At 36.0% G+C, this 16402-nt stretch overlaps 2 protein-coding genes across 2 annotated transcripts in view; both read left to right on the top strand.

Annotated features, from left to right (window-relative positions):
- LOC135081109 (neuropeptides capa receptor-like) overlaps positions 1-7572 on the top strand; it is a 117224-nt gene extending 109652 nt beyond the window's left edge. Inside the window, exon 6 of the mRNA XM_063975849.1 lies at positions 7385-7572. Within this exon, the coding sequence (XP_063831919.1) occupies positions 7385-7572 (188 nt within the window). The remainder of the gene's footprint in view (positions 1-7384) is intronic.
- A 6620-nt stretch (positions 7573-14192) lies between these two features.
- Positions 14193-15505, top strand: LOC135081277 (lipase 1-like). Its single transcript, XM_063976018.1, has one exon. It carries the CDS (start codon positions 14292-14294, stop codon positions 15486-15488), a length of 1197 nt encoding a protein of 398 aa, XP_063832088.1. The 5' UTR covers positions 14193-14291; the 3' UTR covers positions 15489-15505.
- Positions 15506-16402: the final 897 nt, after the last annotated feature.

The following is a 16402-nucleotide window of genomic DNA, read 5'->3' as shown; positions in this document are numbered from 1 at the left end:
ACTGAGCAAAAAGCGCCATCTATTGCAAACCTTCTTCAATCAAACCTCTAAATCCGCCAATAGATGTCGCTAGTGGCATCCCAAATCCAAATATCGAGCAAGAAAATCAATTTGTGAAAAACAGCCAAAACTGCAACGCTACATTCTATAAATAAGTAATTAACTTCTTCTATAAATATTTACGGCTACATTACTTACCATCGTATCGTTAATCGTTATCAATTGATTACCAAGCAGTGTTCACTATCTTGATAGTCGTTCTCGTGATTTCAACTCGAATGAAAATCTCTTAGCCTGTAGGATAAACGACGTATTTTCGTTTACAACATGGCGTGTTTATTGGTGATCTCGTGTTCAATTTCACTAAATTAAATTCCGATCGGGTCGTTGGACGTGTTAAATTACTCGAAAGAAAGTATAAGCACAGAATACATAATAGGTATAAGAAGGAGTCATAGAAACCGAGCATCTAGAGTTCTTTTTTCGACGAATTTTATTTTATTTTCTTTTATTTTTATGTGGAAAGTTATATTAATTTCATAGCATGATTCATAGTCTCGTTGGACTTGGACTCTCTTGAGAGAGATTTCTCTCTCAATTCTCAAATAAAACTAGTTAATAAGAAAGTACAAATTTAAAAATGGCTTCGTGTAATTGTTCTCTTTGTAGGTTTTAATCACACGGTTAATTAATTAAGTCCGTTAGTTAATCATCGGTCCGATTGAGCCTCGCTCTGTCATTTGTCATTCGCCCGTTGGTGAGTGTATGAATCCAGCTTATATTAAAGCTTGACACAATCTCAAAAGGTTGCCGACTCATGTCTTAGATTGTAAATCGTCTGTTTTAATGAGGCTTCCGGCGACTGGGACCGCAATTAACTAGGACCGCGGTCCCAGTCGCCGGATGCGTAAAAATTAAATAATTTTCTTCCGGCGACTGGGACCACTCATAGATAACTTAAAAGAAAATATTATTCAATCCAAAATCGGTACAGTACTAAAATCCATGAGTGGTCCCAGTCGCCGGAAGAAAATTATTTAATTTTTACGCATCCGGCGACTGGGACCGCGGTCCCAGATAATTACGGAATCCTCGTTTTAATAATTAATAACTTTAGTCATAGATCAATACAATTATTCCAATCTGTAACTATTCAAACTGCTATAATAAGTTCACTCGTGTACACACTGTTAAAATACCACAGTTAATTCAGTTAGTTCTAGGTTTACCCAGGCCGCAAATTTTGGTTTAACGATAATTTAGTTAGTGTAGTTTTCTAAGTCAATCATCCATTACTATTTATATTTGTACCTATTCAAATCAATTCTATCGAAACTTTAGGAAAATTAAATATCATAGTACATTTAAACGATAGACGATGTAATTAAAGTACCTAATTGTTTTCTGCATATAAATGCCTTTATTGGTAAAAAGCGCGAATAAAGTTGTATATTTGAAAAAATCAAATCAAATCAATGTTTTCTTATACAGGGTGGAATTTCGTAATGCCACCTGAATGGAAAGTACTCTTAATACTGTAGATAGAAAATTTTACTCAAAGAAAACATTCCTTTATTTTTGAAAAGAAAGAGAACTGCATTCAAAGATTTTCAAAATTTTCTGTAAATAATTAAAATAATTTAAGATTTCATAGTTTTCCTTTAATTTAATTTATCATGTTTGTTGAAGAGATTTCATCCTTATACTTAACCCTAACGATCGATGCAATAAAAATACAGTGTAATTTTTAACAAATTTTAGTTGGTTCGATTCCCGGGTGTGGCAAGCAAATTTTAAAAAATCTTTGAATGCAGTTTTATTTCTTTTCCTAAATTAAGGAATGTTTCCTTTGAGTAAAATTTTCTATCTACAGTATTAAGAGTACTTTCCCTCCAGGTGGCATTACAAAATTCCACCCTGTATGTATATTCAGGAATTTCTAGTGCCTTCTTTCGCTGTTATTTCATTTAACAATAAATACAATACCAAAGACAACATATTAATCTGGTTACACACCAATGATCAAAGAAGCATCTGGCAATACTTCAGTATTAATTGTAATCGAATCAGATTCCCTTGCGCATAAGGCTTTATTTATTGTACATGTATGCCTATATAGAGGCCAAGCGCGAATCGAACTCATACACGAAGGGTTCCGTATTAAAAAGCATGTTACCAAATATTTTCAAAATAGTAAAAATATCCTTTAATTTTTATCATTTATTTTTGTAGCGGCATCAGTAAAAATTGATATTCTGTGTTTTGTATTACGGGTCAAAAGACACATCCCTGTCGATGACAGCTGGACGAATGGCCATTGGAACTTCAGTAACATCGTTGCTTTTGTCACAGAACCCTAAAAACTTAAGTATAACGAATACTGTAATGGAAAACCTATATGATATTGGACGTCTTCCACCCATTTTGTCCGATACACAGCAATTTGTCCGGACTCGAAGTTCACGTAATAGATCTCTTTCCTACTTTCTATTAGGAAGAATGCTTACACCTATTACCCAATTTCATCTCCGGGCATGACCACTTTGCTTGGCTAAGGAAATAAAGAAAGATTTATCTAAAAACAATTTGACCAATTGATTTTACGGACAGCAGCAAATCAAACACTATTCGGTAATTAATGCTTATTCTAGTAGGTGTTATTATGCAACAAACATAATCTTCTAAGCTGGCATAAAGAGTAATAAAGCACATTTAAATAGGTACATTTTTTTTCCAGCTAAAGACATGTCAGATGAATTAGTAGTGTGACGTCAGACAACTTTGTCCGACATTGTATTCCATGGTAACATTGCATAGGATTAAAAACATGTGACATGATATTTGGCAATGGGCTTAACGTCGCATGATATCACCCGACATTTCTTGACGAAGGGGATATCTTATTTTGTCCCCTACACTACATTACAGGCTTTATTTAGACTACCCTTTTACCTGGACTGGTTTCCAGGAAGGCACTTAGCAATGTATTGACCAATCTAAATCAACGCTCGCGTTCAAAGGTTCGTAAAGCGAAAGGAAATAGGTAGGTACAAGTGGGAGTCTCAAATTTTGATTGGATTGGATTTTGCAAAATTCACCCCCTAAGGGAGTAAAGCAGGATCCACGCGTATGAAGTCGCGGGCGGCCACTAGTAGGTACGAGTATAAAAAGTGTTTTAGTGCTTAAACCACAGAATAAGTAATAGTACAGGTACAGAAGGATTACTCCGCAAGACGATTTAAATAAATGCGAGTCTTGCTACGACGCGATACAGTGGAATTCAGCTCGCACAGCACTAAGTACCTACAATTTTATTCACCTACAAGTTTTGTCTCTTTCTATCGCGTGCCTCTGAACTCTTCTTAGGCTGTTAGGGTTGCTGTCTAGTAGTGTCTAGTAAAAAAATAATTAATCTACTTATTTGTAATGAGGTACGTATGTAGGTAAGTACGCATTGATTATGGAAAACCTTGGGAGAGGCCTTTGTCCAGCAGTGGACGTCATTTTTGGCTGAAACGAACGAACGCATTCTGAGCAGTAGTCATGGTAGGTTAGGTTCCTATACTATCCTAAGAATTATTGATTACCTACATGGCCAACATACCTTTCAGCATCTTTGGGAAGCGAAAAAAAAGATAAATCCGGTAGATTTCTTTTCGAATTTAAACACCCGAACGCCGCACAATAATATTTCTTTCTCTTTATGTCCATTTTTAAATAATACTTCGATAATAGAATTAGGTACTACAACGCACGCCAGCGTCCTGACGGGCGCGCGCGTGACACTCGACTGATATAATACCCGCCGGCGGGGCGCTTCGCTGTAGGTAATTTATCGGATGTACCGCGCGGAGTGAGCCAGGCCTGCTTAAACTAAGTAGGATACTAGTTGATAAGATTAGAAGTCGTAAAATAGTTTTTATTGTATTTGAGAGTCGACCACAACCACCAGTATTGGTTGGAACAGAAACCTACTTGATTCAAAGCCTTTGTAAAGTCAACCCGCGAACTTTCGGAAGCGGTAACAAGGAAAAGTGGTGTTAACGAAGTGTGCGTGACAGTAACAAGTAATTTGTCACGGTGTGGGAGGAAAAGGGGAGATTTTCCTTTTCGTAGACCGAGTTCAAATCAAATCAAAATTATTTATTTGTGGATCATGGGTAGGTACATTAAATCAGGCATCAACAAAAGTAAAAACATACTACGTTTATGCTTGTGTTTTTGTTAATTTCTTCGCAAACGATACCGGTTTGTGGGTTTTCAGGGAACAGAGCAGTGGCTGACAAGCGAATGTTCGTCAACATCAAGGTTCAATTCCCATCTTATGCAATATGTTTTTTCAAGTTTTAAAAAATTTGTTTGAAATGCAACTTTTAATGCTAATATTTTTATAAGTAATTTCTTTGTTATTGTGTAATCCTATTCAAGTGGACCAACTGTGGCAGTCATAATGGACCAAGACCAAAAACGACTCTTTGCACCTACATTTTTCTAAAAAAGCTCTGCGGTAAGCTCAGCATTCATGAACGTAGCTTTAACAAGTTCACTCCCTCGCGAAGTTACTTCAATCTGTAGCTTTGGAAATGTTAATAAAACTTCAAACAATTAACTTGTCGTTATCTTCCAAACTCAGGCATTAACTTCTCTTGTTATTGGTAGAAGTTATTATTTTTATAGGCAAAAGGATTTATTCGTCTTGACAAAGTTTATCAAAGAAAAATTGTGGACTTTACTGAGTCTAAAACAACAGTTAAATACTTTTTGCTGCAGAAAGGTAATTGGGAAAGCTGAATGAACAGTTACAAAGTTTAAAAGTTATGTGACTGGTACCAGGTAACGCATTTCTTCGAAATGGCCTTTAAAAGTCGCGCAGCAAGACTTGAGGCAATCAACACAGGCTAAGATATTTCTGTTAATTATTTATTAGTGTAAGCTGACTGACAAGCGGTCTCTGTCTTGCAAGGATTCGTTATATTTAGCAAGAACGAGATAGCTAGTGTATTCGATATTTGAGCTGGAACGTGTAATGTGTTGTATTTATGTTCCTGTAGGTACATGCAAATATGACGACAGCGCCAGACCGTGTTAGTCTTAACTTTCGCTGCGCGACCTATAGCAATTCCTGTATACTAAAACTTGTAATATACAGGAAAGCTTGTAATTTACAAGCTTTGTACAAGCCTAGATAATAAGAAAATTTTGAGGCCTCTCTGTGAAGTATAATAACAAGCAAAAACAAAACCTGCGAAAGTAACAATAACAATGATATTGTACACATTTCAAAGGTTTGTAACAACTGAATTAATCTTTTTGTTCCTAATTTCGAGGCAACAACTTGTTACCTTCGGGTCAAAGGACGTAATTTCATTTTTAGTATGATATTATTTTCATATTCCCGTTGCCTTGAAAAAGAAACAGAAGGTTGAAATTAATGACGATTTTCAAGAAAACATTTTTTGACATTAATCCGGTGTGTTTTAAGCTTCTTCTTAGCAAAGAAATTAATTAATTTACATTAGGCTCTTGTTTGAGATTGTTCCCAGATTCAATATTGAAACTGAACAATCTAGGGGCACGGTAGTGTTCTCGCCAAGTTGGGATGAAATCCAACTGCCTATTAGGACGACTTTCTAAGTATTTTTGCTTACTTTTGAATCTATAGTCTAGCTAGACACATTGGTAGTGCTAGTCACGTTAGGCGCATTTTACACCATTTTTATTCAAACATTGTCTGTAGACAACTTAGAAGAAGAGTAAGTTATCTAAGAACTCCAAGTTAAGTTCTTTGAATGCAAATGTATGCTAATCTTACATTCACTGACTCACTGCCACATAAAGCTAAAACACTTCTAAAATTCACGGCGAGTTTCAACTTTGAAACCCACATTGAGCAAAAAATAGAACACAGTCACTGTAGCTGTCAAACCTGTATGGTAATGAAGCCGTTTTAACAATTAGGTACATTTAGCTTTTAGGCTTCACTTCGGCTTAAAAATTTAACTTATACTTAGCGTCGGTTAAAATCCAGATCGAGTATCATTAGTAACATTATTTGGGTTTTACTCTGTGTTTAATACCTACCCTACATATGCCTCCTACTTCACTATGAGCTAAAATCTAAACTTGGCCCGTTTTTATAAAATGTTTGTAGGGAATTGGATTGGTAGACCTAGGTTAACGTTTACAGTTCGGTTTCGTTGACAATTATTTGTTCAGTTAATCACCGTCTCTCACACACGTACCGTCAGATCCTGTCGAGTTTCCATCAGCATTTTAAGCAGGCAAATCCATCCTACTATGCATTATTCAATAAGCAATCAATACTTTTATCGTACCAAAATGTACGATCCATAATACATGCAATTAGGACCGAGTACGACTCAGTTAGGATGCCCACGGTTCAGCCACATAGAAAATCATCCGACCATGGTAGATTAGTTTCCCAGTGGTATCATAGTAATTACTTAGGATATTTAGGCTGAGTTGCACTACCTAACTTTAACCGTAACTAAACGATAAGTAATTGCTAATTTTTGTATGAAATTTGTCAGATTTTTGACAAACTCCATACAAAGCACACCGGACATTGTTACAGTTACGGTTAAAGTAAATTGGTGCAACTCATAATATTTTAAAGTGTTATTTTGCATTTTTCATTGTAAATACAGGATTTGGCAACAAAACACTTTTATAAAGGTAAACAGATATTTACCCTCCCAACTCAGCCTAAGATAAGTATGGCACTTAATATTGTTCTTCTGGAGTAAGTTCTTCTGGTTGTCTGCGAAAAAGTAAAGATAAATAAAATATTTTTTTTTTCGATTGGTAAAGTTCCAGTGATAATTTTAAAAATTCTACAGATGAATGATAGAAATAAAATTGGATTTGTGTAAATAATATTAGTAATACTTAGTCTAAATATAGCCTATCTGGTAGGGACAGGCAGAAATAATTATAATAAGACATGTCTGAAAATTCTCACGAAAAATGTTTACTAAGTATTTTTGCAGTTCTTAGAAAGAAATGAATGGAGTTTTAAATATTGTGGCTCAAAATAATCCTTTATGTTCAGGGATCCCTACAGCTATCTTGGAAATCTTAGACAAAAACAAGTTTAATCTTAAAAGCATTATTTATAAAAGTTTACTACCTAATAAGTTTCGTTGAAAAAAGTAGGCACCTAAATTAAGAAAAAACTTACTTAAAATCTCATCAAGTTTCTTTGAGGAGGAAACTATAAATTATGTAAGTTAAGAGGTCCTGCTACACATTTTATACTCTGACTAAATTGCTAGTAAATCCCCTGATAACCTATTAGGTTTTTTAGAGATAATATGAGGGTCCCGCTCTTTCAGATCCATCTAACCACTACTTTTGTCCGCAGCGGCGGTGGTGGTAGCTTTCTTCGTGTGCTGGGCCCCTTTCCACATCCAGAGGCTGTTTTTCATCTACGGGGACAGCCTGCCTCAGTTCCACGTCATCAACGAGCACCTCTTCAATGTGGCGGGGGCGCTCTACTACGTGTCGGCTACTGTCAACCCTATACTGTACAATGTCATGAGTGGCAGGTGAGTCAATTGATAATCTTCAGGACGAGGGCCAAGAAACTATACCTATAGATATAGATGCCATAGAAATTCTCACGGCGTCATTATGTTTAAATAGGCTAAATTATGTTTTTAAGGAAATGAAAATTGTTAACGCTACCCGAAGATTTTTTAAATGCGGGCATAACTGAACGTACTCGTAGGTATTTATGGGATTTCATGTCATTCATCCATGTGGTAGGTATATGAAACACCATGATGGTTTGCATTGGATGCGTCCTTATCTAAAATCAATGATTTTTAAAGAAAATATAATCTTTTTGACTAAGTATATGATATATTTAATACTTAAAGCAATTCAAAAGATTGTTCTAAAGCTTTCAGCAGTCGGAAACGGAAAGCTTTTAAAGCAATCTACAAAATTGCCTCTTTAAACATTTCAAAGCAATCTAAGTTGTCGTCTATCTATTTATTTATACAATAGAAAAGATAAGACAACAAATTCCACCAATCTTCAGATCCATTGTTTATTGTCGTAGATTAATAGTCTAGGCCAGGGTTTCCCAAACTATGGGTCGCGACCCAGTGGTGGGTCGCGAGCGAACATTGAGTGGGCCCTACCTGTAGAACGACACACCACCCTACCGATCCAGCCGCTGGGCAGCGGGCGAAATTTCCTGCAGGTGGGTCCCGAGTTTGGGAACTTGTATTAGATGAGTCATAGTCCAGACAACTTTGGGAACCACTGGTCTAGGCTATTTTTAGTATTTCCCTAAACCTAGGAATGAGAAAGGTATTTCGACCTAAACAAAACAATAAGGGGAAAGGGTATTCATCAATTTCACTAAAATATAAGTTCTATTAGTTGTCTCCTTTATTTATTTGTTACTAGCTTTTACCCGCGGCTTCGCGTGAAATTTTGTCTGCCACAGAAAAACTTTTTCGCGCGCGTCCCTGTTTCAAAAACCCGGGATAAAAACCATCCTATTTCCTTTCCCGGGACTCAAACTATTTCTATGCTAAATTTCATCTAAATCGGTTCAGTGGTTTAGGCATGAAAACGTAACAGACAGAGTTACTTTCGCATTTGTAATATTAGTAGGGATTTTTTTCTTATACAGCTGTAATTTTGTTATTAATTGAGTGAAAATGTTTAGCAAATATTGTTAGTTGTAGCGCCAGACCACGTCCTCCGTTTGTTTCATAAATTATTTTAAAGCCTAAAGATAAAGTCAACGTTGAAATTAATTTAGTGTGCCATGATCATTAACGAAATGTTTGTGTAGGTATTAAAATGTTTCTTTATAAAAGAGCTGTAATTCTAATTTGCTTATTTAGTGTTACATAAGTTACAGTCTCTCAGAATACAACTTGTCATTTTGTCTTAATTAATATTGCAATATATTACTTATTAAAATAAAAGCGAAAGCTTACTGACTGACTTACTCACTCATCACGAAATCTCAGAAACTACAAGTGCTAGGGAGTCTCAAATTTTGCATATTGGGGTTCCTTTTAGAACGTAGGTGCTCACTAAGACGAGATTTTGAAAAATTCCACCCCTAAGGGTGTAAAACGGGATCCACGCGTACGGTCCAAAGCGGCTGCTAGTAGTTAATTATTCATTCAATTAACGTATTCTAATTGAAGCAAAAAACTTCTAATACTGATAGAACTCCTACAAATTGAACTGGATCTAGACTAACTTTAAATATTAGCCACCCTTGAAAGACTTTTCATAGCATTTGGAATAACTTCATTCCACCGCTCACGATCTACAAGAATAAAGCTTCAGAGAAATTTTACAGCAAGCTAAATTTTTCCTCATTGAACGTTGATAAAGCACGAATTTGCTTGAGCTTTTTCTTCAGGGATTCAGAGTCGCATCTCTAAAATAACATCTAGCTTTACATTATTCTGATTAGTACTAAAGTACAGTCGACATTCTGTTCAGACTACAAATGTTCGTTGTAAAATAGCACATTTTACTAATATTTTAAAGCTGAAGCTGTTGGTTTGTTTCTTTGAACGCGCTAATCGCAGGAACTGTGGTCCGATTTGAAAAATTAAATAATAGGGGCGGAGCATTAAAGAAAAATGTTGCAAAAACGGAAAATATTATTCAAACGACAAAATAAGCGTAGGTTTTTTTCTTTGATGGCGACTTTTTTTTTTTTTGCTTTTTGTAAGTATTTAATTTTCCCATTTTGAGAATCTGGGGGCACGGCAGTGCCCCCACCAAGTCGAGCAAAAAAGCGGCACGGCCGTACCATCCTTTTCTCGAAGCAATTCAGGCCATTTTCGACCGCCTGTAACTTCGTTGTGGATAAAACTAGAAGGCTGAATTTTCATTAGCTATGCAGGCATTGTAAAGACACGGTATATTTAAAATTTCATTCAATTTGAACCAGTAGTTTAAGAATTATAACGGGTCAAAGTAACTTAATTTTGTCACTCACTGACTTACTGACTGACTGACTCACCGATCATCAAAATTCTAAGGCACTTCTAGCAGACCTAGAAGCTTCAAATTTGGAATATAAGTAGTGTTTGGTGTATGAATCAAGGAAAAACTAAAATATTTGGGGGCACGGTAGTGCAACCGCCAAGTCGAGTAAAATTTTTCAATTTCGGTCCAGTTTTCTAGATACATAACTGCTGTCTACAAAATACAAAAAGAAATGAGATCCCATCAAAAACAATACTTGTGAAAAAAACCAAGTCTCGCAACTCAGTTGTTCTACGGTAAAAAGTTGTGAGATCCATGTAATACCAAGTCCAGGCCAGGAAATCTTTAACGTTTTACATAAATATATTGACTTGGCCATCGCATGAAAACACGTGTAAATTAAATTATTTAGTGGTTTTTTTCACAAGTATTGTTTTTGATGGGATTTATTTGTCTAATAAAGAGTAATATTGTTCCAGAGCAGGGCTTTTTATGCCATGCCTACATTAATAAAAGTAAATGTTGATGTTTTAATACAAACAAATAAATAAGTTCGAGCCTTATTAATTGCTCCATTAAAGCAAAAAGGCCTCTATTTACATTTACTTACATCGTAATTTTCATTACAGCTTTTTTTGGTACATTAGGATAAAAGCACGGTGGGTGTGTTAACGGTCTTGAAAATGTGATACCATACAAAATAATGGTGTTTCCATCGAAAATAATGGTGTTTTTCCGCCATTAACGCTATCGAATGGGTTATCGAACATAGCAAACTTTGTAGGTAGATGAAAAGATAATATGTACTTAAGATTCACTTTACTTTGAGCATTTCTATTTTGGGACTTGAGCGTTAGCGTTAAGGCGCGCGTGCACGGATGACTTTTTGCCACCGTGGCAGTATATCTTTCTCTTTTACATTTTTATAAAGAGAAAAAGGGAGGCAACGTAGTATTTATTCATAACTAAGGAGAGACATAGTCTCACGCTATCACGGCGCGGTGACAAAATCACCCGTGCGCGCGCGCCTTTTTTTTTAGAAAGATTATTAGCATTTGTATTGTACAAATTACTAATAGTCCCGTTAGCCCCTCGTGTTAAGCTAAATAATTAAGCTTGTGTTACGAGTGGGCTCACCACAATAGTCGAGCGGCGGTGGGATTCGAACCCGCGTTCCTCGGATCTCGAGTCGGCCACACCGACCCCTTCACCGTTCGGCTATCGTGGCTATACTCTGCAAAATATGTCTATCAGCATAAGTTTATAAGATAAACGTTATGTTGATGTTCTTTAACCGTGTCGTCTAATCTTCTTAACTAAAGAGTACAGTCAGCGTCAAATACTTCGTTACACCCAATGACCCAAAATGACCAAAATTTTGGTAACACAATCTTATTCCAATTGTAACAAAGACGTGTTGCGAACTTTGGCTATTTTGGATGACACATGCTATTACTGCCGTGCCGTGTGGTGACGGCAGAGTAGAATACATTTGTCACCAACCCCTACTCTTCCCGCGGGTGTCGTAAGAGGCGACATAAGGACTACATATCAAACAGAGAACGGGCACCAGCGCTCTCTGAAAATCATTAATCTTTTAAACTGCGATCTCCAACCCGCCTGCCAAGCGTGGGGATTATGGCAAAACCCTCTACTATGGAGGAGGCTCATAGTCCAGCAGTGGACTGTTTAGGGATGATGATGATGATGCTATAACTGTACCAATGCAGCTGAGTAGCAACATGCAAATTACAGTAAAAGGACTGTGTAAAATCTAATAGGTTTAGTTGTGTTATAAGGTTACGAAATCACCAATTTTTCTTCGATATTCATGACTTTATTATTCCAGTAATTCTAGGCTATTTCATCATCTTTAAGTTTTTCATTTGGATTTCACGGACTTACATCTATGGTTCATTGTACCTGCTACGAGTTTAAAATATTTATATTAGATATAATATACAGTGTGTCCGGGCATGTAGTGATCAAACTTTAAGGGCCTAATTTATGGACAATTTTATCGATGAAAATACTTCAAATTTGGGGCTTAACCCATTTCTCGCAAAATTACAAGGATTTAAGTTTTGAATTTTAAGTTTTTACCTCTTCCTTCAAAAACAAGTGATAGCGTGGGTAGCTTAACACTAATAAGCAAAAATTTTATATCATACGATAGCCAATAAAATTATCTATTAGCAGAAGTAGAAAACTGATACAAGTTTCATACATTTTAAGGGAGTAAGAATGGATTTAATTAGAAAAAAACATGACTTTTTTCACTTCTTTTTCAGTTATTTTCCAACACAAGAAAAACCAGGTCGTTAAGGTATGTTTTATTTGCATTGTATTATTAGTATTTGAGCTATTCTACAAAACGAATGTAAATTTATTAGTCTACGTCTATTAGTTTCGACGTAATTTTTGAACAAAGATACCCCTTCCCAGCGGTTTCCATAGCGCACGCGACATGCCAAAATGCACTGCCTGAAAGAATCACACAACCTATTCCGATTACTATGGAAACCGCTGGGAAGGGGTATCTTTGTTCAACAATTACGTCGAAACTAATAGACGTAGACTAATAAATTTACATTCGTTTTGTAGAATAGCTCAAATACTAATAATACAATGCAAATAAAACATACCTTAACGACCTGGTTTTTCTTGTGTTGGAAAATAACTGAAAAATAAGTGAAAAAAGTCATGTATTTTTCTAATTAAATCCATTCTTACTCCCATAAAATGTATGAAATTTGTGTCTGTTTTCTACTTCTACTAAAAGGTAATCTTATTGGTTATCGCATGATATAAAATATTTGCTTATTAGTGTTAAGCTACCCACGCTATCACTTGTTTTTGAAGGAAGAGGTAAAAACTTAAAATTCAAAACTTAAATCCTTGTAATTTTGCGAGAAATGGGTTAAGCCCCAAATTTGAAGTATTTTCATCGATAAAATTGTCCATAAATTAGGCCCTTAAAGTTTGATCACTACATGCCCGGACACACTGTATAATATTTTATTACAAATGTAAAATTCCAAAATTTTTATAAATTTAGGTATCCTTTGATCTAATAAAATCTAAAATTTTGTTTCCGTTATAAGTCTATACTCTATAGGTACACTTCATTAAAGTCAAAGTTCTACAAATACATGATAAGTAGGCATTATTCAATTATTCCAATGACTTGGAAGGTGAAATACCTAATATTTTAATTAAAATTACTAATTTATACGTCAATGTTTTTATTTTTTGTCAAATGACGTAGGAAGATAAAAAAAAACAGACTAACATAAAATTTAGTTAAAATTAAAATTATTCTACCTACCTACCCACTTACTATATTATGATGTAGATTGTAGAATCTAAAAAGCGAAATACCATAACACTCACTGATTGAATCCCAAATCTCAAAAACTAAACACCTACAAACTTGAAAGGCAGGTAGGTTCCTAATAGGATGTAAACATCCGCTAAGAATTTTACGAAACTCCACCCGTAAAACGGAGTCCACGCGCACAAAGTCGCGGGCGGACGCTAGTATTTAATACGGACTTTACGCGTACCTAATCAGTAATTATTCATTAAATTGTAGTTAACAGTTGAGTAAACACATGTTGTTGGACGACTGTGAAGTTAGACATTATCACAGTGTCCGGTAATGAAATTAAGAAGAGAGCCAATACTCTTCCATACGTATAGGTCGTTTCATCCACGAAGACGCGCCCCACCAATTTTTGGTCGAGGGAAGCGCGGGGTGCGGGGAGTTTGATCCGAGCAATCCGAGCGTCATTATTGTAGTGTGCGTGTGCACTCATTGATAATTTAGCGTGTACCGATAGCACTCAAACATTCTCGGAAGATTGGTGGGGCGGGTCTTCGTGGATGAAACGATCTATAATACATAATTATGTTTTACCAATTATTTATTATTGTTATTTAGTTTATTCATCTTTACTCAGTGGCATATTTTACGTCAACAGTCATTTTTCCTAGAGTACTTATTTCAAAGGTGAGTTAATCGTTTTCTAGTTAATGTTTAAAATGTAACAAAACAATAATGAAATACCTATTTAAAAAATCAACTTATTGAAGCGTATTTAGCAGTGACATACAATGTTACTGAATAATTACATACGATAATTTTCTCTTATATAAAAGGTAATGCGCCATAATAAAAAGAAGTCTTACGTGAACGTCGTTTAATTTTTTTTAACTGTGAAAAGTGAAAAATCCGTTTTCTGCCTTTTGCATCGTAATCCCATTGCAGTAACTATATTAACTAGACAAGAAAAATGAAAAGAATATGGATCTTACTTGTTTTGAATTTAATGCAAAGTAAAACCATAGTCACACAGTCCAGTAACGACACAAGCCTTGAAAGCATTCCAGAAGACGGGAAATTAAATTTCTCAGAGCTCGCAGTAAAATACGGTCATAAGTGTGATGAACATCAAGTGGTCACCGAAGATGGATACATCCTGACAGTGTTCAACATCAAGGGTAACAAAAACAAGCCTGTGTTCTTGATGCACGGTATCATTGATAACTGCGACACATTTATAGTAAGAGGAAACACTTCTTTGGCCATAACTTTGGCTAACCAAGGCTATGACGTCTGGGCCGGCAACAACAGGGGCAATAAGTATAGCAAACGCCACGTGACACTGGACCCCGACGCTGATAAAAAATCTTTTTGGAATTACAGTCAGCACGAACTTGGTGTGTATGATCTTCCTGCTATGATTGATCTTGTGCTGAACCAAACTGGACAAACGGGGTTACAAGCGATCGGCCATTCTCAGGGGAACAGTATCTTTTATATTCTTACTGCCGAGAAACCTGAATACAACGATAAAATTAAACTTATGATTGCGCTGGCTCCCATCTGCTACTTACACCATGTAAAGGAAACCGTGCAGGTCATCATTGACGTGTGGCCAGTGATCAGCCCAGCCTTGCAGTTGTCAGGAACATATGAACTACTCACCAGAGACTCCGCATTGGTAAAAGCCATCGAAGCACTATGTACGCGTAAGCTTATTGGATATGCTATATGCGCCACAGCCGTATTCGCAATCGCTGGACCCGATAAGGAGGAACTAGAACCAGAATTCCTTCCAATACTTTTCGGGCACTATCCTGATGTTGCCACCATAAAGAACGGCAACCATTTGGTGCAAATAGCTGATAAGAAAAGGTTTACTAAGTACGATTACGGTTTGCTGAGCAATTATAAAGTGTATGGTTCGGCGAAGGCCCCTAACTATCTGTTGGAGAATGTGCGTATACCAGTGGCGTTGCTGGTGGGACAGAACGACTATCTTTCAACAGTGAAGGACGTGGCACTGTTGCGAAAGAACCTTCCAAACGTGGTGTACTACCACGAGATGCAACGGCCCAAGACCAACCACGCTGACTTCGTTTGGGGCAAAAACATGAAGGATTACCTGTTTCCATTAGTTTTGGAGCTCTTGCAAAAATATCAATAAAGTGGCACTGAAACGGCTTGATGTTGTGTATTGATTAATGATACCTCAAAAGGACTACAAATATTAGATGTCTTATGCTTTAACAGTACCATACTGTATTTAGTTATAAAACCTTTTAGAGCATACCTATTATGTTTCATGTTCTAAACGTAAATTAAAACTTGGACTAACTATTATTTTAAACCTTGATTTTTGATGCACAAAAAGCATAGAGTTCGGCTTTGTCGAACTTACTCGAATTGATTGTTTTTTTACAATCAATACGAGTAGATTGACACTTGACAGTGTATTTCGCACAAAGTTTATTATTAAAAAAATATATAGGTACCTACATCCAGCCCGTTTATAATGTTTATTTCCGCTGACCTTTTTGCCATTACCATTACTTTGATCAGGCAGCACTTTGACGTATCGCTTGACTGAAGGGCCTTTGCCTTTGTTTAAATCACGCGAAAGATATGTTTATGACAAAAACAGGAATATGGACACTTTGATTGATATTTGATACAGGATCGAATTCTAGGAAATGAAATTACGTAGGTACATAAATGCATACTTATTACCATATATTATGCCCAGAGGCACGAAAACGACCAAACGGTACCAGTTCTCTTGCGATGCCTATAAAAGAAACAGTAAATATGCCAAATTACATAAAAATCTGAGATTTAAATAGTTCTGGGTTTATTAAGCTCGTATCTACCATGTTTATTTTGGAGCTAATTTCATCGGACTATACTACAGGTTTGATGGTCGGAAAAACATAATTAAAATATTGCTAATTTATGTAGTATCTGGAAGTGTTATTGTAACGTATTTTATCAATTGACGTCGGCGTGGTAGGTGAAAAGAAGAAAAACGAAAATTATTTACACAAATATAAAAGAGAATATAATTTAATTCCTCATTAAAGT

This window comes from Ostrinia nubilalis, chromosome 19, assembly GCF_963855985.1.
Source record: "Ostrinia nubilalis chromosome 19, ilOstNubi1.1, whole genome shotgun sequence".
NCBI lineage: Eukaryota > Metazoa > Arthropoda > Insecta > Lepidoptera > Crambidae > Ostrinia > Ostrinia nubilalis.
Note: the sequence above shows the minus strand (reverse complement) of the source record. Positions and strands in the feature narration are given on the sequence as shown.